The following is a 21,434-nucleotide window of genomic DNA, read 5'->3' as shown; positions in this document are numbered from 1 at the left end:
CTACAATGCCTTGAGCACATTTCATATATGGCTGGTGGTAATTTAAAAATACGCCCACAAATTCTGTGACACTCTTCCCTTGAATATAGGCCAGCCTTAGTGATGCCTATCTAAGGAACAGCATGTGGCGTAACAGACAGTGACTTCGAGGCTAGGCTGTGCAACTGTCTGGCCCTCTCCTAATTGGACACTTGCCTGGGAATCTAGCCACCATGTTATGAGGGAGCTCAGGCCACAGAGAGACCAGGTTTAAGTGTTCCAGGAGTAGCTCCATTGGTTCCAGCTGACAGCCACCACCAACCACCAAACATGTGAGTGAATGAGCCATTAGATGTTCCTAGCACACAGCCTTCCAGCTGATGTTGAAGGGAGCAGAGACCAGCTGTCCCAGTTAGGACCACCCCAAATTACAGATTTGGTGCAAAATAAATGTTGGGTTAAGCCATTGAGCTTGGGGATAGTTTGTTACACAGCAAAAGATAACCAGAACAGTGGTTTTAATGTTATCTCTTTAAAGCCTGAAAAGTAGGTACTTCTATCTCTTTTTTTTTTTTTTTTTTTTTTTTGCAGTACGCAGGCCTCTCACTGTTGTGGCCTCTCCCGTTGCGGAGCACAGGCTCGGGACGCGCAGGCTCAGCGGCCATGGCTTACGGGCCCAGCCGCTCCGCGGCGTGTGGGATCTTCCCGGACGGGGGCACGAACCCGTGTCCCCTGCATCGGCAGACGGACTCCTAACCACTGCGCCACCAGGGAAGGGAAGCCCTGCTATCTCTTTTTGATAGATGAGTAAACAGGTTCAAAAAAGTGAAGTGACTGGCTCTGGTTTCACACTGAGTGGCAGAGCCAGGATTTAAGAGCTTCAAAAAAATAGGCCTTCTTCACTTCTCCACAGTGGCTTGCAGAGAGAGGATAGTTGTGAGAAACTCATTTTATTCATCATTACAGACGAAAAGAAAAAGTTTTCGTAATTGTTTTTTTTTATTTTTTTTTTTTTTTTATTTTTTTGCGGTATGTGGGCCTCTCACTGTTGTGGCCTCTCCCGTTGTGGAGCGCAGGCTCAGCGGCCATGGCTCACAGGCCCAGCTGCTCCACGGCATGTGGGATCTTCCCGGACCGGGGCATGAACCTGTGTCCCCTGCATCGGCAGGCGGACTCTCAACCACTGCGCCACCAGGGAAGCCCTCGTAATTGTTTTGTTGTCCGTTGCCAATACTCAAGGACGGGAACTTAGTGCTCAATCACTGCCCAATCGGCTGATTTCACAAGTGAAGCTCAAAGAAAGTAGGCCCCTTCAAAGAAATGTAGACTTCGCTATACTTTGCGAGAAAAATTACATTTCCCTCCAGAGCCATGTATCATTCCACGGTCCCACTGGGCAGAAACCGGCTCACACGTGATCTCCGTCAAACCTTTCCTCCCCGCATGGCAATTACTCTCATTTGTTCAGAGAGGAGGAAAATTATACGTGCGTCTGTGTGGCCGTCAGACGGTCTCAGCACTACATACTAACAGCCTGACATTCGCAGTTTCATCTTTCACCCAAACGCACTTGCACTTCTTCCCGTGCAGGCTATGGGGCGGGAAAGAACATTTCAATGAATTTGTCAGTCGCCCGTAGCTCATTCAAAAGCAACCGTGGCAAGTTTGCTTATTAATGCAGCAACGCGTAATCTCGCTTATTCCTTACACAGAGGCCATTTTAATAAGAGCGAAACTCAGAAGTCAGAACTTTGCCCAAGATTACACCACCAGTAAAAAAAAAAAAAAAAAAAAAGAGCCAAGGTTCGAACCCCAACCGGAAGGCGCACAGCCCTCAAGTTCGCCTCAGATTCCCGCTGCCGAAGCCCCAGGGTTCTCTTGCTGACGCGAACCGTGCAAACGCAGCGGCCGACCCACTGCATGACCGCGGTAACCCTCCTTGGAGAGCCGCCGGGCGGGGGTCGCGAGCTTCAAGCTCCGCCCCGCCCTGAAGCGCACGTGGGAACTGGGCGTCCTCCCCGGGGCTGCCCACGACGACCGCCTGCGAACACCTGGGAGGGCTTCCGCGGCCCCCGGCCAAGCCTCCTCCCCCTGCCGTCATCCCCTCCCGGCCTCCGCCTCCCCGCCGCCGTGCGTACGCAGGGGCCGGCGCCCAAGGAGCGCGCCGCGATGTTTCCTTTTTCCGGCTGGCACCGCCACGGACACCTCACATCCGGGCGCGCGTCGGCGAAGGCTGCGCTGGGGCCCGGGTGCGTGGAGGGAGTTATTAAGGGGGAGGGGGCCGGGGAGGAGGGGCGGAGGGCTGGGCTGCGGTTACGGCGGCTGAAGGGAGACAATCTGAGCGGGTGGGGGGGGCGAGAGTGAAGGCCGCGCGGAGCAGCCCTCGGACCGGCGCGGGCGGCGGGCAGGGGAGCTGCGGCCGAGGCACCGAGTAAGGGCTGGGTGGCAGCGGGGGCGCCGGGATTCGGGGCGCCGCGCGCCTGAGCCCGCGGGAAGAGAAGGGGCGCGGGTGCGCTGCGCCCAGGTTCGCGGGCGTGAGCGCGAGCGCCGGGGCGCGCGCGGGGGCCGGGCAGGGGCGTGAGGCCAGCGGGGCGGCCGGCTGGCAGCGGGCGGGCTGGAGGGGCCCGAGCCGCCCGGCCGGGGCGGATGGCGGCGGGCCTATACCGGCTCCAGCTCGGAGCGCCCGGGCCGGGGTATTCGGCCTCTCCGCTTCCTCCGGCCCGCCTCCCCTCCGTGAGTACTGTCCCCGCCCATTCTCCGAAGGAGGCCTCTGGGCCGGGGCCTGCGCGAGAGGCTGGGGGGTTGGGGTCTCGGCCAGGGGAAGCTGAGTTTTGCAGCTGAAGCCGGCGCTCGCCCCTTGCTTGCCACGGGCTCCCCTGACATGTCCACAGGTGCAGCTGGCCTAGTGAGGGGCGCTCGGGCCCCGTTCCCAGTCCCTGGCCTCCGGTAACAAGGGGCAGCTGGCGCCGTCCATTGGCAAGTGACAGGCACTTTACCACTGCCCGACTTCCCGGATTCCCAGCTCCAGCCAGTCTCCTACCTGCCCCCACTCCGAGAAACTTCCCCACTACTGCCTGAACGGCCCTCAGGGGTGGCAGCGACTTATGTTGGTTTCTTTTTGTATTAAAACTGCTTAAAGGCTGGACCCTGATTTGGGCATGTTGCACTTCTCCTTTCCTTACCCTGTTGATGCTTAGAGCTCTTTGCTAGAAGAAGTATCTAAGTACCAGTGTTTCTGTTTCCAAGTGGGGTCTGGTTTATAGCATAATTGTTGGGTGAGGGTTTTTTAAAGGTAGTTAGTCTAAGAGATAAGAATTTCCGTTTCTTAAACAGTCAGGACTTATGAAAATTTATTGTTCTCGGTGACAGTTTTGTGCTGATTTCTTACAGGTGCAAAGAACTGTAGACCAAGGAGCCATGGATAGAAGTGTGGGTGAAACAGAAAATGGAGATGCCTTTCTTGACCTGAAGAAGCAACCGGCCTCCAAATCCCCGCATCGCTATACAAAAGTAGGCTCTGTTATTAATGAAATAGTGTTTCTTTATAGGTGAGGAGGTTAGTAACATTTTGTAGGAATTTCATTAGTATTATTTAAAGTGATAGTCTCATTCTGACTCACTATGTGAACTAAATATTAACTAGATTTAGTAAAGCATTGCTTTGAACTTTTTTCTGCAGTGTGAATACCCAGAGTTTAAACTAGAATTTGCCTCTAAGTAGGCTTCAGGTGAAGGGAATATTGGCTCGATATTCCCTGTGTGAATTTGTGGGTCAGTGTATGTTGGCAGACGAATTCTGTAACAGCTGTGTAATTGGTGTGTTACTGACTTACATTCCATAGAGTAAGGATTTCAGCTCTGGGATGCCTCACAGAAATCAGTGTCCTCTGTATTGATGTTTCCTTGAGAGGCGAACTCCCCACAGGAATATTCTTTGGTGTGCTTGCCTAGGGTAACCAGATTTTTTAATTTTTTTTTTTTTTTTACTTCCTGTTGTAAAATGCATGTGGACTCAACAAAAGTTAAGACTTAAAGCTAAAAATTCGTGGTGATTTAAAACTCCTCCAGATATCTTCTCTTTCAAGGGGGTGGCGGAGGAGGAATCACCTCAAGGTTATATATTTATTGAAGCTATTGTTTCACTGTCCTGTGGGCTACTGAACATTTCTGAAGAGGTTGACCGGAGCAGTGAATTCTTTCCTAGTCCACTGAACTGTGTTGAGCTGGAGTACATAAAATGTGCATGGGACTGTTGACGGGAAGGGTTGTGTCCTAGTTGGGCCCATATCTATTACTTCCCTGGTGTGAACCCCATCAAGGATTCTAACGTGGTTATTGTCCCTGGCTTCCCAGGATACTGATTGGTTAGTATTTTAAACTCGGGCTTTGTTTGTGTACTGATGCTACTACTCTTAACTACTTGATAAACTATCTGATGCTATTGGAGTAATATTCATTTTTAGCATAAAAAAAAAACTTGAGGAAAAGAGTGTTTTCAGGTGTAAAAGAGTTTTGGTTAATTCCTGTGTTAATACAATCTGTTTTGGCATGACAGAATGTGAGTTGATAGAAAGCACTTTACTTCTTCACTCAGATTTGGTCTTCCCAAATATATTATAGTTTCTCTCAAACCTGAGAGTGCTTGTATAGTATTTCACAACTTAAATTCATTACCCAAAATGTTGACAGGTGAAATCTGAATGGAGAAAAGCTTATTAAATGAAGGGAAAGTGATTTGAACTGCTCTTACTGATATAAGCTCATGTGAATTCAGGTCTCCCAGCAGTTTTTGAACAAAAATTCTGACTGGTACTTTACGTGTAGAGTCCAGGCATAGAGGCTTTTGAATCACTGTCACACACTCATCAGAGGGTAGTATGTATATTTCATCTTTAATGTATATCCATCTTTATGCATGTCATTTTTAGGAAGATATTATTAGTCTTTCTTAGTGTAGAACTTATATATGTCTATAGTAAAGACTGAGAAGCTCAGTTTTGCCCATTTTTGACAATCCAACCTCAGAATTCTGCCATGCTTAGATAACTGTCAACCTAAAAATTTCTTTAAGGCACATTTAAGTTTACATTCAATGGTCTTCTCTCCCCAATTTAGTTAGAAATAGTTTTACTTTCCACTTCATTCAAGAGTACTTAGTTAATGGCAATTTTAGGGTCATGTTTAGGCAGTGTTGGGGTATTAGAGTAGTGCTTTCATATATATGTTTCTCAGCACTCTGGTAATTCTATGTGGGATTTGAGGCAAACTAAGCCTTTTTCCTTTTGAAGGAAGTTTGAAACAGTCCAGTGTTCTGAGCACTATAATAAATGTCTTTTGGTTCCACAACTGGAATAATATTTGAGCCATCGTACTCCCCATTTACATATTGGGATCAAACTATTGGAATAAATAAAACATTTAGTAATGTTTCTGCTGCTTCAGGTTCACAAGCTAAAAGGTTTAGAAGCAGTAGAAGGAAACTGTCCTCAGTGACTTTTGTAAGTGATGTCTTTTCTGAAAACCTTTGTAACTGAGGGATTTGTAGTTAACTACAGGGTCAGAAAAACACTGGCCAGATGAGAGGGTTTCTTAAGCTTTGACCCTTCTCCATTTAGTAGTATTCAGTTGTTTTATGGGATAACACGAATAGTCTTCAGAATTCGAGGTTTTTTCCCCATGAAGGTGGAGGAGTTCAGGTGTTTGGTGAGTGCTTTTCAAGGTAACAGACCAGAGTTTCCTGTGTGGTAGGACATCCTTTAGTCCAGCTTGCTTCTCAAACCTTAATGTGTCTGGGGATCACCTGTGAACCTTGGTAAAGTGTGAATTCTGATTGTTAGGGCAGGGGTGGACTTGAAAATGTGGCCTTTTTTTTTTTTTTTTTTTGGTGGTACGCGGCCCTCTCACTGTTGCGGCCTCTCCCGTTGCAGAGCACAGGCTCCGGACGCGCAGGCTCAGCGGCCATGGCTCACCGGCCTAGCCGCTCCATGGCATGTGGGATCTTCCCGGACCGGGGCACGAACCCGTGTGCCCTGCATCGGCAGGCGGACTCTCAACCACTGCGCCACCAGGGAAGCCCAAAATGTGGCCTTTTAACCAGCTCCCAGGTGGTGCCCTTTCTTCTGGTCCACTGACCATGCTTTGAGTAGCAACGCTTTAGTCTTCCGTGGAGAACTTGAAATATGGTGTTGATGTTGTCAAGCAACTCAGGGGCATAGTTACTCCCCAGGGTTCAGTTGGCGTCCATTGTGTTTCCATGAATGTCTCAGGAACTCAAGTTAGGGTCACATTGGGAATTTTCAGGCCTACTCCTAAGCCTCAGTGATTATTAATTTGGATGGTTAGGAGTAGCTTTATTATATGCACCTGCTATCCTGAGGGTCTTGAGCCCTTAATTTGTAAACCCACTCGGGTCCATTTTGCCAGGCCAGATTCCTAAGATCAAAAGCTATGTTTTGGTAGTATTCAAATGTGCATTTTTCTAAAGTGATTGCATTGTGTTGAAAGACTTTGGGAGGTTATAGAGTGGGGTCTCGCATCAAAAGTCATGGATTAAAACTGGTTTAGACAGTGGTTCTCAAAGTGTGGTCCTCAAAACTACCACTTAGTATCATCTGGTAAATTGTTAGAAATACAAAATCTCGGGCCCCATCTCAGAGGTATTGAATCAAACTCTAGGGTTAGGGCCAGCCATCACCGGCTGAATAACAAGTAATTAAGAGAATTCTGACTCAGATTCAAGTTTGAGAACCATTAGTTTAGAAAACAGGAGGTAGTGAGGCTTATTAGTGGAAAAAGTTTGGGACTCATTCAGCTTTTTATTACCTTCATCAGTGGTCCTTGTTTACCAGTTCTTGAGATGTAGTACCTGCTCTTCTATTAGTGATACCATCTTCTGCTTGAAGTACAAAATAGAAATGCTTTGGCCTGTCCCACTATTCTGATCCATGTTTTTTTCTTCAAGCGAACAGACTGATTTTCTTAGGTCACAAAGTATTACGTACTTTGTGCTGTTTCTCCTTTGCTCCTGTAGCTTGCCACTGACTCCTTATTGAATGCTGTCACCTGCCAGTTGGACACGGAATAAAAGCGGAGGACACTCAGAATATTCAGCTTGATACTGACCAATGTTAACCATGCATGTTAAATCTACCAGCTGAAAAATAGGTGTTGGATTATCTGAGTTATACCTGTGTGCTCTTCATTACCTTGACTAGTTATAAATTGGCACTGTTTTATTTGTCATTGTAGGGATTTTTAAAGGAGGCCACCCTAATTTGTGGCTGATGGGCAGTTGGTCACAGTGGTACAGCCATGTTTGTGTCTTTGCTTTGTTTCTTTGTTTTGTTTTGTTTGTTTTGGCCATGCCACACAGCTTGCAGGGTCTTAGTTCCCCGGCCAGGGATTGAAACCGGGCCCCAGCAGTGAAAGCACCAAGTCCTAGCCACTGGACCACCAGGGAATTCCCTGTCTTTGCTTTAAAATCATTAAGAAAACAGACAAGCAACTGAAGTGGACTGATATGAGTAATCCTTCTAGCCTTCTTGGAGAGAATCAGTTGCAAGACTTGAAGTCAAGCCTTTGAAAATACTCTTTGATTTAAATTCTAGGTTGAAATCAGTAGTCCAATGGTCAGTTTTTGCTATACAAAGATCTTGTTTGATAACTTCATGTGTATCTCATAAACTGAGTTGAATAGTAGGCTCTAACAGGTCATTTCAGTGAGGCACTTAGCTATAAACTTCTAAGCTAGTATAAAAATAGTGGTGCCTGTTTATATGGGGGAAGGCAGAATCGTGGTACAAAAAATCATGATACCATGTTAATGTTTCAGCTGTCCAGAAACCTAACTGGAAGTTCTTAGAGGGGGCTGGCTGGCAACACCATAGATACTGTCTTCTGACTGCTCTTTCCTACCTGTTCCGATTTTAAGTCATCTTGAAAAGTTGGGATTAAGGGCCCTTGCCCCCTTGGGTATCCTCTCCTCCTTCCTCATGGTGGGAACTTCTAGCTAGATAAGGAGCCAGTCATTTCACAATTGGAACGTCTGACATAGAAATCTGTGGTTCTAGCACCCCTTCCTAAATCTTTGGTTCAGGAAGGGGTGCTGTAAGAGGAGCTGGCTTAGGGGAAGCCTGCCCGAGGAGGTGGCAGTTTGTTCAGGGTTCCCAGCAGTCCCACTGGACTGGGACAAACCCATCACTGAGTGACAAAGCTGCTGGGAGGGGTTGGGCACCTTCCCCTGTCCTCTCAAGAGAATCACTGGAGAGGAGAGGGTAAGGGGCCACTGAGCCCCACTGCCTGGTTTGGGATCCCCCACTCTTCCACCTTCTTAACCTGTGTTGCCTTCAGTCATATTCTCAACTTCTCTGACTCTCATCTTTTTCCTCTGTAAAATACAGATAGCATAGTATCTAACCCATAGGATTTTTGTGGGGAATAAATGAGAAAATGAATATCAGGTGCTTAGAAAAGTGGCTGGCACACAATACATGTTAAAAACTGCTTATGATGGGGGCTTCCCTGGTGGTGCAGTGCTTGAGAGTCCGCCTGCCGATGCAGGGGACATGGGTTCGTGCCCCGGTCCAGGAAGATCCCACATGCCGCGGAGCGGCTGGGCCCGTGAGCCATGGCCGATGATCCTGCGCGTCTGGAGCCTGTGCTCCGCAACGGGAGAGGCCACAACAGTGAGAGGCCCGGGTACCGCAAAACAAAACAAAAAAACTGCTTATGATGTAATGAAGGTAGGGGGAGATACTGAAAGATAGCTTCTTTAGATACCACCTTTAGATCAAGGTGCTTATTTTCTAAATGTCACAGTAACCATCTCCATTTTATTTATTTATTTTTATTTATTTATTTATTTTTGCGGTATGCGGGCCTCTCACTGTTGTGGCCTCCCCCGTTGCGGAGCACAGGCTCCGGACGCGCAGGCTCCGGACGCGCAGGCTCAGCGGCCATGGTTCACAGGCCCAGCCGCTCCGCGGCATATGGGATCCTCCCAGACCGGGGCACGAACCCGTATCCCCTGCATCGGCAGGCGGACTCTCAACCACTTGCGCCACCAGGGAGGCCCCCATCTCCATTTTAATATGAAACCAGAAAGCACTATGTAGATGTAATGCTACCACCCTAAAAATGATTTTCATAAGTTTCCTTCTGGTACTTATTTACCTGCTTAGTTCATGTTTTACATTGCTTTTATCGATTGTATAAACGCATTGAAAAGCCAAGGTTTATTTTTATTGTTTTGGCCAGATCAACAGAAAAAGCAAGGTTTCCTTTTTTTTTTCCCCTATTCCCATTTTCTTAGCTTCACATAAATCCTTTCAATAGAAGAAAGTCTTTGCATCAAATCAGCCACCATTAGAGGCTTGGGTGAATTCAGGTGCTGAGTCCTGCTTATCAGCTCTGCAGGATCCAGTTTGCATCCTGACCTGCCTGTAAGAACTGTTCTAAACAGTGCCCCTTTAGCAACAAACCTCATGAATGGGGGATGGTGGAAGGTATCTCATGCACCCCCTGTGTCATTCGTTCACCATTGCCCTGGCTGTCATCTATGAATGCCATTACCCCATTGTCATCTATTTTTAAAAGCTTTCTAAGCCTTTCAGAAAAGTCATGTGACTCATAGATTGAAATATCAGGTCAGTCAGCAACCATCTGAGAGCCTGATGGGCCAAGCCCAATGTTAGTGGGTATGTGGAGGGTGGGGACTAGAAGAGGAGGTCAAAGGGGGACCCAACCCAAGCACTGCTCTAGGGACATCTGCTTTCTTTAGGAAGAGCCAGGCACACATAGGTGAGATACTGGGGCACTTCTAGGGTGCTCAGACCACTAACAGTAAAATAAAAATATCCATGGTAATCATAAAAAATTGGGCTTTTTACTCTTGTGAATTGAATTCAGCTCACGGACGTAAAGAACATTTCCCCTTTCATTTCCTTCTATAAGTGACTTGTGTGAAATTCTATAACGTCAGATTGTCATCAGAATGCATAGCTGCTTCTGCAGGGGATTTCTGCAGAAAGAAACTGTATAAGGTTTTAACCACTGTTGCTTTGGGCTTATACTCACATCATTTGCTTTCTACTTTAAATCTGATCACTGAAAAGTGGGTGTCCATATTAGTAATTCCCAAATAGACTGTTCGGGAAGGCTTGACACATTTTCTTTAAGGAAGGCTGCTAAAACTAAGAAAATGTGTTTATACTTCCTTGGGTGTGGGACTCTTAGCCAATTAGCAGCTTGTTCTTGCCTGGTCAGGATTTAGTAACCTATGCAAAAATTAAGGTCTCTGTTGATAACTCTTCTCTTGTCCAGATGACAATTTTAGTGAACTTGTTCACGATGTAAGTTTCTGTGGATTGTCAGGACTCTACAAAAGGGTACTCTCACATTCCCTCCTGAAACACTCATAGGGAAGGAGCACTCCCAGTTCAAAATGGGCACTTTGAAGTATTCTGCCTTTAGCCAAACTTGAAGGTTTTCTTTGAAGATATCCCAAAGGGATTCCTTTCCAGGAATAGTTGCTGTTAAGGACTCTTGAGATGGCAAGTTCAAGAAGACTTCTTTTGAGAGATTGGAGAGCAGTGGGGCCAGGGACCACAGTCATCTGCCTGTGCTGGCCACTAAGCATGGCACACAGGAAGTGTTCTGTGGACAGTTATGGAAGAGCAAACTTTGTGTTGACTTAGCTTATGGTTTCTCTCCTCCCCACTTAACTGGGGGATCCATCTTAAGCAACTTAAGATATTGCTGAAGGTAACAGGTTTAGTTCTCTAACCCCAATGAGGAGGATCTCATTTTTCCCTAAATGTTGGGGTGGACCTTGGGCCACATTTTGAGAAACGTGATTGGTTTAAAGCACTACTTTTTAACCTCTGTGGGGTCCATTGGAGGTCTTTGGATAACCATTGGAGATGAACACTCATTGCAGAAATTGCACAAATGCGTTTTGTGTATGATTTCCTTGATGCCATGAAACTGGTTTAAGAAGCCCTGCTCTCAAGAACAGTACCTGTAGTTTGAGCTAGATGTTTAAAGTTAATCCTAGGAGCTATTCAATCCAAGAATTGTTTGGTTTCCCCAGTTCTCAGCCTATTAATAAATTGCTCTTCATCCTCTGTAGACAAGTGGGCTGTGTTTTGGGCATTGCATTTGGTCAGAGGCATACCGTGGCACAGTTGGTGCTGCCGGCGTGGTTGATGCCTGTGTGCAACTCGCCCACTGCTCCACTTTGTGCTCTTACAGGCCTGTCAAGTTTGTACATAGAGCATTCACACCTAGAATATGCCAAGCGTATAAAGTCAACAAAGAAAACTGGAATAATATGGGAGGGAAAATTAAAACATTTTTACCAACCTGAGCCACTCTTTTGTATCCAAGAGTAGTTGGCATTTATAAATCTGTGATTACAGCAGTAAGTCTGTAACAAGAGAAATTAAACAAAACATTAACCTCTGGTAACTAAACCTCTTAGTTTAATTTACTTAAAATTTTTTTGTTGTTGAGATAGAATTCACATACATAAAATTCACCCCTTTTAAAGTATACCATTTAGTGGTTTTTAGTAAATTCACAAAGTTGTACAACCATCACTACTATCTAATCCAGAATATTTTCATCTTGGCAAAAAAACTCTACCCATTAACAATCACCCCCGCCCCTTATCCCCTTCCCCCGGGCCCTGGCAACCATTAACCTACTTTCTGACTCAATGGATTTACCCATTTTGAACGTTGCATATAAAGAGAATCATACAGTATGTGACTTCTTTCACTTAACATAGTGTTTTCAAGGTTCATGTTGTACCATGTATGAGTACTTTATTCTGTTTTATTGCTAAATATTCCATTGTATAGGTTTACCACATTTTGTTTAACCATTTATCATTTGATGGACACATGGGTTGTTTAAACTTTTTGGCTGTTGTGAATAATGCTGTGAGCATTTGTGTACAAGTTTTTGTGTGAACATAATTTTTCATTTTTCTTTGGTTTATAACTAGGAGTGGGATTGCTGGATCATGTGGTAACTGTGTTTAAGTTTTTGAGGAACTGCCACCATTTTCCACAGCAGCCGCACCATTTTCCATTCCCATCAGCCATGTTAGAGGGTTCCAGTTTCTCTACATCCTTGTCAATACTTATTTTCCCTTTTTTTTTTAAATAGCCATCCTCGTAGACATTACATGGTATCTCACTGTGGTTTTGACTTGCATTTGCCTGATGACTAATGATGTTGAACATCTTTCATGTGTTTGTTGGCCATTTGTGTATCTTTGGAGAAAAATCTATTGATCTTTTACCTGTTTTTTAAATAGGGTTATTGTCTTTTTGTTGTTGAGTTGTATGTGTTCTCTCTATATTCTAGACTCTTATCAGATATGTGATTTGTAAATATTTTTTTCTGTCCTGTGGGTTGTCATTTCACTTTCCTGATAGTGTCATATGAAGCAAAAAAATTTCTACATTTGAAGTCAAATTTATCATTTTTCTTTGGTTGCTTAGGCTTTTGTTGTCATAGCTAAATAACATTGCTTAATCCAAGGTCATGAAGATTTATACTTATGTCTTCTTCTAAGAGTTTTATAGTCATAGCTCATATGTTTAAGTCTTTGATACATGTTGAGTTTCTTTTTGTATATGGTATGAGACAGGGGTAAACTTTATTTTTTTGAACAGTTTTAGATTTACAGAAAAACTGGGAGCATATCTTATATTGGTATGGTACAGTTATTACAATTAACAATGTTGATACATCGTGATTAACTAAAGTCCATACTTTATTCACATTTCCTTAGTTTTAAACCAATGTCCTTTTTCTGTTCCAGGATTCCATCCAGGAGACCATATTACATTTAGTTGTCATCTCTCCTTAGCCTCCTCATTTCCCTTTTTTGTAAGGCTTTTTTTTTTTTACCTTTGTTCAAATATTTTTTGATCCCTGCAGATAGAACATTTTGGTCCATCTACATGTTTTGCGGCTGTGTTAAAATTTTAATCTTTGCAAGTTGACTCCTAAATAAATAGATAAAATCATTAGCGTTTCAGCAAACAGCTGTAGTAATAATAGAGAACACCTATCACTTGGGCTCCCTATTATCATTTGGAGTTAAAAGTTTCAAACAGAGCCTCATTGTTTAGAAACTTTCTGTATATTGAGAATATACATATTTAAGTATGAAATATATTGCCCTTGGTTTAATAGTGTACTAGGGTTCTTAGTTTAAAATTCGGATTTGAGGGTGGTGGAGTGAGGGGATATGTAATAATCTTTGGGTTGCTTCTAATAGCAGAAGATTGCTTTGCAGTGTTTTTTCCTGTAGTGTATAAGTATTTCCTATATGACAAGGTCCTTCCTGTTTTTACTGGAAAATGTTTTAAGCCCTACTGTTCTTAGGATTTCTGTATTGTTGCATCTGCAATCATCATAACTACTATTGGTCCATCTTCCCCACCCCTCACCACCAAATTTGTGTCACCCCTGCCCTTCTGACACTGTGTTCACCATGCAGATTTCACTGGACTCCAGTCTCTACTGGCAATTTGCAGGTGATATGTCAGTACTTTGACAGTTTTTTCAGAATTTTGAGTAGCCTTTAGACATTTCCTTATATTTGGAATTCTGTTTATCTCAGACTTCCAAATTTTTCTAGGTATTTCTACCCAATTAATAAGACATAATTCATAAATGAATCGTAAATAAATGTAAATAATTGACATTCTGGTTTTAAAACTAAAATGTCATCTTGTTCTAGGGCATTTTGCTATTTCTCACCTAATGGAGAAAACATTTAGGTGCCTCAGGTGTCTGAAGATACTGAGTAATTTCATGACATGCTTATATGCTGTGATTCCTGTAGGCTGAGAGAGTAACTCTATCCCTCCATATTTACCCCAAGATATGGGAAGCAGTGATCAGAGAAGCAACAAGCATTCTGTTGTGAGGCCTGTGACGGGGGTGTTGGAGAGGCTGCAGCACAATGGTATATGCTTTTTTGCAAGGCAGTTGTAGCATTTTACTGGTACTGAGAGTTTGGGAACTGCTGTTTTTAACTTTACTATGAAAATGTTTATATAAAAAGGAGGCAGTGGTTTTGTGTGTATGCATGTGTATGAGCAGGTGTGTGTGTGTGCACACGTGTGCATATATAACTACACATATTTCCTAGTTCTGCTGAGAGGGCCTAGAAGCAAATGAGGATACCCAGTTCCCAAGTCTTGATTTATTATACTATTCCCCACTTAAAGGAACTTGGATTTCTTGAGAAATGGCTGACTCTGGGGTTAGGACAGGATGGGTACAACGTAAGATAGAAAGTAAGAAAGTGCTTTTAAAAAATGATGGGGCATGTCAAAAGGATGCGGGAGCCAGCTTGAAGAGACTCTCAATTTGAGCACCAAAATAATTAAGGACATTAATGAATTATAGACCATTGGAAAAGCTGGGAATCTGTGAGCCCATGTCAATAATAAATAGGTAAATAAAAGGGGAAGAAGGGAGGGTTTGTATTTACAGTGGAATGTCAAGTGCCTGACTGGTAATTATGGAGGGAGGCCTACAGTTGAAAAATCAAGATTGGTTTGGCTCAGAATCACCAGTAGATGCTAAATTTATGGGGAAATATTGATGAAGGCCAGAATATTTGGATGATTTTAAAGTGTCTCCCCCACAGATTGCGTACTGATTGCAAGTGGGAATGTAGTAACTAAAGAGTAAAACTGGAGAATACCTTGATCAGGTGGTTAACATCAAGTTAACATCACTGATGAGGGGCAGATGGGTGACATAGGCATCCAGAGGTGATGCTCTGAGGTGGACATCTCTTAGGTTAGTATTCTGCTCCAGAGATGCTTAGCCTCAATCTAATCATGAAGAAACATTAGACAAACCTAAAATGAATAATGTTCTCTTTAAAAAAAAAAAAAAAGTAGGCTTTATTCTTTAGAAATGCTAATGTCATAAAAGACAAAAGAAGTTGTAGAAATGTTCCAGATTAGAGACCAAAGAGACATGACAACCAATATCTGGTTCTAGACTGGATCCTCTGTTAGATTCTAATAAAACGTAATATAAAGGACATTATTGGGTCATTTGACAAAATTGGAATCCAGAGGGATAAAGTGGTATTGATAACTGGTTGTATAAAACTGACAGCACTTCTCAACCAGGTTCTGCAGAAGTGAGCCCTTATGCCCTAAGGCATCCATTGTATGTAATAGAGTCTCTTCTCTCCTGTGCATCTAAAATGATACTGGCCAAGTATAATCCTTGGGAGAATGGAAAAATAGTCACTCAAATTATTTTCTATAGGGCTTAATTCTGTCATAGAGCCACAAAAAAAGGCTGTGAAAGAATATGCTCATTTTTAGGAAACAGGCACTGAAGTATTTAGGGGTAAAGGACCATGTACATTAAAAAAAAAAAAATCTGTCCCCTTGTAAGTTGGCATCTAATGCATTTAAGACCAGTCAGAATAGCTGAAGATTTTTTTTTTTTTTTTTTTTTTTTGCGGTACGCTGGCCTCTCACTGCCGTGGCCTCTCCCATCGCGGAGCACAGGCTCCGGACGCGCAGGCCCAGCGGCCATGGCCCACGGGCCCAGCCGCTCTGCGGCACGTGGGATCCTCCCGGACCAGGGCACGAACCCGTGCCCCCTGCATCAGCAGGCGGACTCCCAACCACTGCGCCACCAGGGAAGCCCGTAGCTGAAGATTTTATGTAAGCCTGAAGCTACCGTGCCTTGATCAGCGTTCAGTGTTGTGGGGTATATTATTGGACAGAAGTTTATGAGAGTGTGTGTTTTAGCAATAAACTGATCACTTACGTTATTTGCCAACTCTGCTTGAGCTTCTGGTGAGAACCTTGAGCTGACTCTGGTCCTTTCTGGAATAAGTCAGGGTGTAAATAAATAAGAACTGTATGAACTGCTTAAGGTAGACAGTCAGTTACTGGTAACAAAAATAAGTTGAAAATATGTGGCCCAAGAAATATTGTTCAAAATCACTGTATGATTTCTCTTTCTAGGAGGAGCTCTTGGATATTAAAGAACGCCCTCATTCCAAACAAAGGCCTTCGTGCCTCTCTGAGAAATACGACAGGTATCTGGGGGGGGTCAACTTCTTGTTACACCAAACTTAATAAATGGAGTTGTATTGTTTTGCTGGAATTACAAGTGGGGAGATTTCAGGGGTAATGACATTGGGCTTCCACACAAATAAATTGCACGTAAGCTATGAACATGACTAAATAGCATCTCACTGCACTGTCTTCATCAGCTTTGTTATTAATTAGCTGAAATTCAGAGATTTAAGCTGCAAGGAACTCTAAGGACAACTAAACCAATTCTCTTTCAACTAACTGGTGATGAAACTAAAACTAGAAAATGACACATTGGTCAAAGGCACATTGTCAGAAAGCAGAATTAAGACTTGACCAGAGTCTTTTCTCTCTACCAGTGGTTTTTTGCACTGTGCTTTGAGGGTCCTTCAAAGGCCTGCCTGGTGCAGGACGATCAGGAGGACTCTGGGCCTTCTATCAGTCCCCCACCCCTCACCCCCAAACAAGAGAACCATTCAACCATTCAGATTTTTGGGGGTGGTTTGTTTTGTTTTGTTTTGTTTTCGCCGCACTGTACGGCATGCGGCATCTTAGTTCCCTGACCATGGATGGAACCTGAGCCCCCTGCAGTGGAAGCACAGAGTCTTAACCACTGGACTGCCAGGGAAGTCCCCACATTAGCCCTTTTGCATCTTGGGCTCCTTCATAAGGTAGAAAGCTTTGGTTTGAGAAGGCTATAGCTAAAAATGGTCTGAAAGTCTCTTAGAATAACCCTACATTGTATTTCTTATGGTTATCTTAAGACTTTAAGGTCACTTCTTAAATATCAAGGTAGATGGTTCATATTGGCCCACATTTTTTTAATATATATAGTGTTTAATTTTTTGATAGAATAGCACACGCTTTTTAGAATTTTGTACATGGACAGTTCAGAAGGTTGCTAAATCTGGACTCTTCACCACTTTCCCCTGGTGAGGGTGATACTTGAATAATGGCGATTCTAATTGGTTAGGAGTTTTTGCTAAGTCTCAGATTAGCTGGGGGTTTTCTTTGTTTTTGTTTTGTTTTTCCTTCATTAAAGCTGTAAAGGTTTTTTATGCCTCAAATTGAATTTTCTTGTTACAGCTGTTTCTTCTTGGCATAAAATAGTTATCATGGGCACATATTCCCTTTGATTCTGAAGTGGAGACATTGTGCCTAATAATAATAATGAAAATAAGAGAGATGGAGGAAAGAGTTTCTCATCCTAGCAGAGCTAGAGTTAGGTACCAGATCGTTGGGCTCCAAAGCTTCTCCTCTGCACACTGCACCACCTGCCACCCCATCAGTAGCGTGGGAGTAACAAAGTCAAACCCAGACTACACACTTTAGGCCCTTAAAGAGCTGTCTGTCCTACTTGTGGGAAAAACTGAGACTGTACATAGAAATTCTGGAAAATATACACTAAGCCTTCCAGGAGCTGCTTCCAATAAGAGGATTAAGGGGCTTTTTCTTCCCTGTACTAATCTTCAGTAAACTGAGTAATCAATATTTATGGAGCATTTCTTTGTATAGGACAGGCATAGATACTATAATCCATATGTACCCCAAGGTTTGTGGTCTGGATGTTTCATTTATGCACAAACCACTGCTTTTCAAGTGACTATTGCTATTATGTGAACAACAACAATGTATTGCTGAATTTATTAGTTGTTTTTGTTTTCATCTTAAAAGAGAGAACCATTCTGATGGCAACCATGAAGTTTTATATTGGAAAGGGGTTTCCATAACCTGTCACCTGAAGTAGTAGAAATTAAACTACATGTGTTATTCATGGTGCAAGTGCTAACTGTTGGTGCCCTTTGACTTGCAGTGATGGTGTCTGGGACCCTGAGAAGTGGCATGCCTCCCTCTACCCAGCTTCAGGACGGAGTTCGCCAATGGAAAGTCTGAAGAAAGAGTTAGATACAGATCGACCTTCCCTGGTGCGCAGGATAGTAGGTGAGCAGGCTCTGAGAAGTGGGGGCAGCAATTTTGGAGACAGTGCTCTTTGCTGCTGGCTTCATTCTTAGCTGTGAGAGTTTTATGCATTGGGAGAAAGTATCATTATCAGGAAACTGACTTAACAGTTCATTTCTTTTTTTTTATTATTTAATATCTATTTTTTTAAACAGTTCATTTCTGACTAGCTAACAGAGTAAAATCATAGCCTTCCTATGTAGCAGTGGTGAGTAGACTGTATTAGGCTATGTGCTTTTGAATTAAAAGTACCAGGTCTTTCATTGAAGTGGATAACTGAGTTAGATGTGGGGACCCTAAAGCTGCGCTGGAGAGCTGGTTATGCCCAGTCTGAGGTGAGACTTTTCCTCAGGTATAAGTTAGTTCTGGCAATTCTTTTTTTTTTTTTTTTTTTTTTTTTTTTTGCGGTACGCGGGCCTCTCACTGCTGTGGCCTCTCCCGTTGCGGAGCACAGGCTCCGGACGCGCAGGCTCAGCGGCCATGGCTCACAGGCCCAGCTGCTCCGCGGCATGTGGGATCCTCCCGGACCGGGGCACGAACCCGTGTCCCCTGCATCAGCAAGCAGACTCTCAACCACTGCGCCACCAGGGAAGCCCAGTTCTGGCAATTCTTAATTCACAATAGAGTATGATCCGAATACCGGGTTTCGATGTGGTTTGCAACTGGAGTAAAGTTTGATCTTCCATACCTTTCCCCCTGAAATGGATAGCTGGCAATATAAAAGCTAGTCAAGGAAATAGTTGCAACAGGGAACTCTTTTTGAGATGAGAGGAACACGCATCATAAAACCAACTTGGAGGGGCTTCCCTGGTGGCGCAGTGGTTGAGAGTCCGCCTGCCGATGCAGGGGACACGGGTTCATGCCCCGGTCCGGGAGGATCCCACATGCCGCGGAGCGGCTGGGCCCGTGAGGCATGGCCTCTGGGCCTGCGCGTCCGGAGCCTGTGCTCCGCAACGGGAGAGGCCACAACGGTGAGAGGCCCACGTACCGCAAAAAAAAAAAAAAAAAAAAAAAACTTGGAACTGAACAAAGAAGATGGGGTGATGACTGTAGCTTGAGCTGTAAGACCCTTCTACACAGCTGAAAACTTAGAAGCAACCTAAATGTCCAGCAGTAGAAATGAAGTTGAGTAAACTTTGGTATATCCATATATAGGAGTGTTCAGCTGTAAAAACATGTTGGTGACATGTTCACCAAGTTATACAAAACTGTCTATTTTGTGTCTTATTTTTGGAAGAAAACAGACACTGCATGGAAATTCTGGAAAAGTGCATACCAAAACATTTTAGGAAATGTTTCTAGTGAGAGGATTAGAGGAGGTTTTCCTCACTTGGACTTATCTTTAGTTTTCTGATTTTTCCTAGGAAGAATTTTTGTGTGTGGTGACATGTTTTTCTTACATCTTTATTGAGGTAAAATTGGCATTCAGTAGACTGGTACATAAATGGCACATAAAGTGTACCATTTGATGTTTTGACATGTGAATACAATGTGAAACCATTACCACAATCAAAGTAATAAGCATTTCCATCACAGCTAAAAGTTCCCTAGCACCCCATGTGTCCCTTCTTACACTCCACCCCTGCCCCACAGGCACGAACCCGTGTCCCCTGCATCGGCAGGCGGACTCTCAACCACTGCGTCACCAGGGAAGCCCCATTTTATCACTTTTTAAGATAGATTGTGCTCTTGGTGTCATGCCTAAGAAAACTGTGCTAACCCAGTGTCACAGATTTCCTCCATATTTTCTTCTAGAAGTTTTATAGTTTTAGGGGTTACATTTAGATCTATGATCCATTTTGAGTTAATTTTTGTATATGGTGGTAGGTATGAATTTAAGTCTTTTTTTTTTGCATGTGGATATTCAGCTATTCAATACTTTCAATACTTTAACTTTTTAAGTGGTTACTGTTTCAAATACTGATACCTACTGTAGTTTATTAATTGACAAAACATTTGCTAATAATTACATAGATAAGAATTTAGTCAAGGGACTGCCCTGGCGGTCCAGTGGTTAACACTCCGTATTTCCACTGGAGGGGGCGCGGGTTCGATCCCTGGTCGGGGAACTAAGATCCTGCATGCCGCACTGCGCAGCAAATTTAAAAAAAAGTGTGGGGGGAGATTTAGTCAAAACCAAGGGATTATGAAGATTAATCATAGAAAATTATTGATTATAAAGTACATTTATTCCTCCAAAGAGATGAAGGTTTGCTCATCTTCGTTAAATATGTGAACTCTCTAGCTGTTTTAATGGTGACTCTTTTCCAGTACCCCCATGGCCACCAGTCATGGACAGACCACCTAGAGAGGACAAATGCCCTTGCTGGTTTGCTTAACTTTCTCTTTCCGGCATCTTTCCAGATCCTCGAGAGCGTGTGAAAGAAGATGACTTAGATGTTGTTCTCAGCCCACAGAGACGAAGCTTTGGAGGGGGCTGCCACGTGACAGCTGCTGTTAGCTCCCGGCGCTCAGGAAGCCCATTGGAGAAAGATAGTGATGGGCTCCGCCTGCTTGGTGGACGAAGGATTGGCAGTGGGAGGATAATCTCTGCTCGGACCTTTGAGAAGGATCACCGTCTTAGCGATAAGGACCTGCGAGACTTGAGAGACAGAGACCGAGAGAGGGACTACAAGGACAAGCGTTTCAGGGTTTGTCTTCTAGATCCTCTGGCACCTCGTGTGTTCACTTCGTTTATACCGGGTTACCCTGAAATGCTGGGTGAACATAGCCCGTTGTTAAGCCAGAGGGAGGAACAGAGAGCTGGGGGTGGGGAGGGGCTTCAGGTCTATAGCATAGCATCTTCATTGTACTGCTGAGCGTTATTTAATTCATCAGTCCTTGATTGAGGTAGAAATGCCGTAACTAGAATCCTATTTTTTATTTTGCATTATGTACTTTTCCAGAGGGAGTTTGTGGATAGTAAGCGTGTCTTTGAGCGTAGAAGAAACGATTCCTACACAGAAGAAGAACCAGAATGGTTCTCAGCTGGACCCACAAGTCAGTCTGAAACCATTGAGCTGACTGGCTTTGATGATAAGATACTGGAAGAAGACCATAAGGGGAGAAAAAGAACAAGGCGACGGACAGCCTCTGTGAAGGAAGGTCAGCAGAAACTTTTAGAGGAAAGCTCACTGTTCTGAAATGAGATGTGCTTATAATTGGCTTAATTGTACACTTAGGAATAGGCACCAGTGTTAAAAGTGGCAAATTTTTAATGTTGAAGCCTGATTTTGAAACTTCTTCCTAAGTGTGAGTTCAGTGTGTAGATTGTACTGTCTCCTCAATTTGTCCTGCCTGCAGTGCTAAACAGAAAAGTCTCCCATTACCCAGTAAGAGCACTGTGTACACCAAAGGGTTCCCCAGAGGCAAGAACATGTGATAGAAATAATGAGG

The 21,434-nt window shown here is 43.8% G+C and overlaps 1 protein-coding gene across 6 annotated transcripts in view; it reads left to right on the top strand.

Annotated features, from left to right (window-relative positions):
• Positions 1-2,174: 2,174 nt before the first annotated feature.
• The window catches only part of EIF4ENIF1 (eukaryotic translation initiation factor 4E nuclear import factor 1), a 41,441-nt gene continuing 22,181 nt past the window's right edge, over positions 2,175-21,434 (top strand). For 3 of the 6 annotated variants that reach the window (XM_060119771.1, XM_060119772.1, XM_060119770.1), the window contains exons 1-6: positions 2,572-2,712; positions 3,370-3,489; positions 16,008-16,081; positions 17,893-18,020; positions 20,403-20,689; positions 20,945-21,143. In XM_060119771.1, coding sequence (XP_059975754.1) covers positions 2,626-2,712; positions 3,370-3,489; positions 16,008-16,081; positions 17,893-18,020; positions 20,403-20,689; positions 20,945-21,143 — 895 coding nt within the window. In that variant the 5' untranslated portion in view covers positions 2,572-2,625. Of the gene's footprint in view, positions 2,229-2,328; positions 2,411-2,571; positions 2,713-2,757; positions 2,956-3,369; positions 3,490-16,007; positions 16,082-17,892; positions 18,021-20,402; positions 20,690-20,944; positions 21,144-21,434 lie in introns of those variants that run through there. The other 3 variants (XM_060119774.1, XM_060119773.1, XM_060119775.1) reach the window with 3 other exon arrangements.

This window comes from Mesoplodon densirostris, chromosome 15 (genome assembly GCF_025265405.1).
Source record: "Mesoplodon densirostris isolate mMesDen1 chromosome 15, mMesDen1 primary haplotype, whole genome shotgun sequence".
Classification (NCBI taxonomy): Eukaryota; Metazoa; Chordata; class Mammalia; order Artiodactyla; family Ziphiidae; genus Mesoplodon; species Mesoplodon densirostris.
The sequence above is the reverse complement of the archived record's forward strand: the minus strand, read 5'-3'. Positions and strand labels throughout refer to the sequence as shown.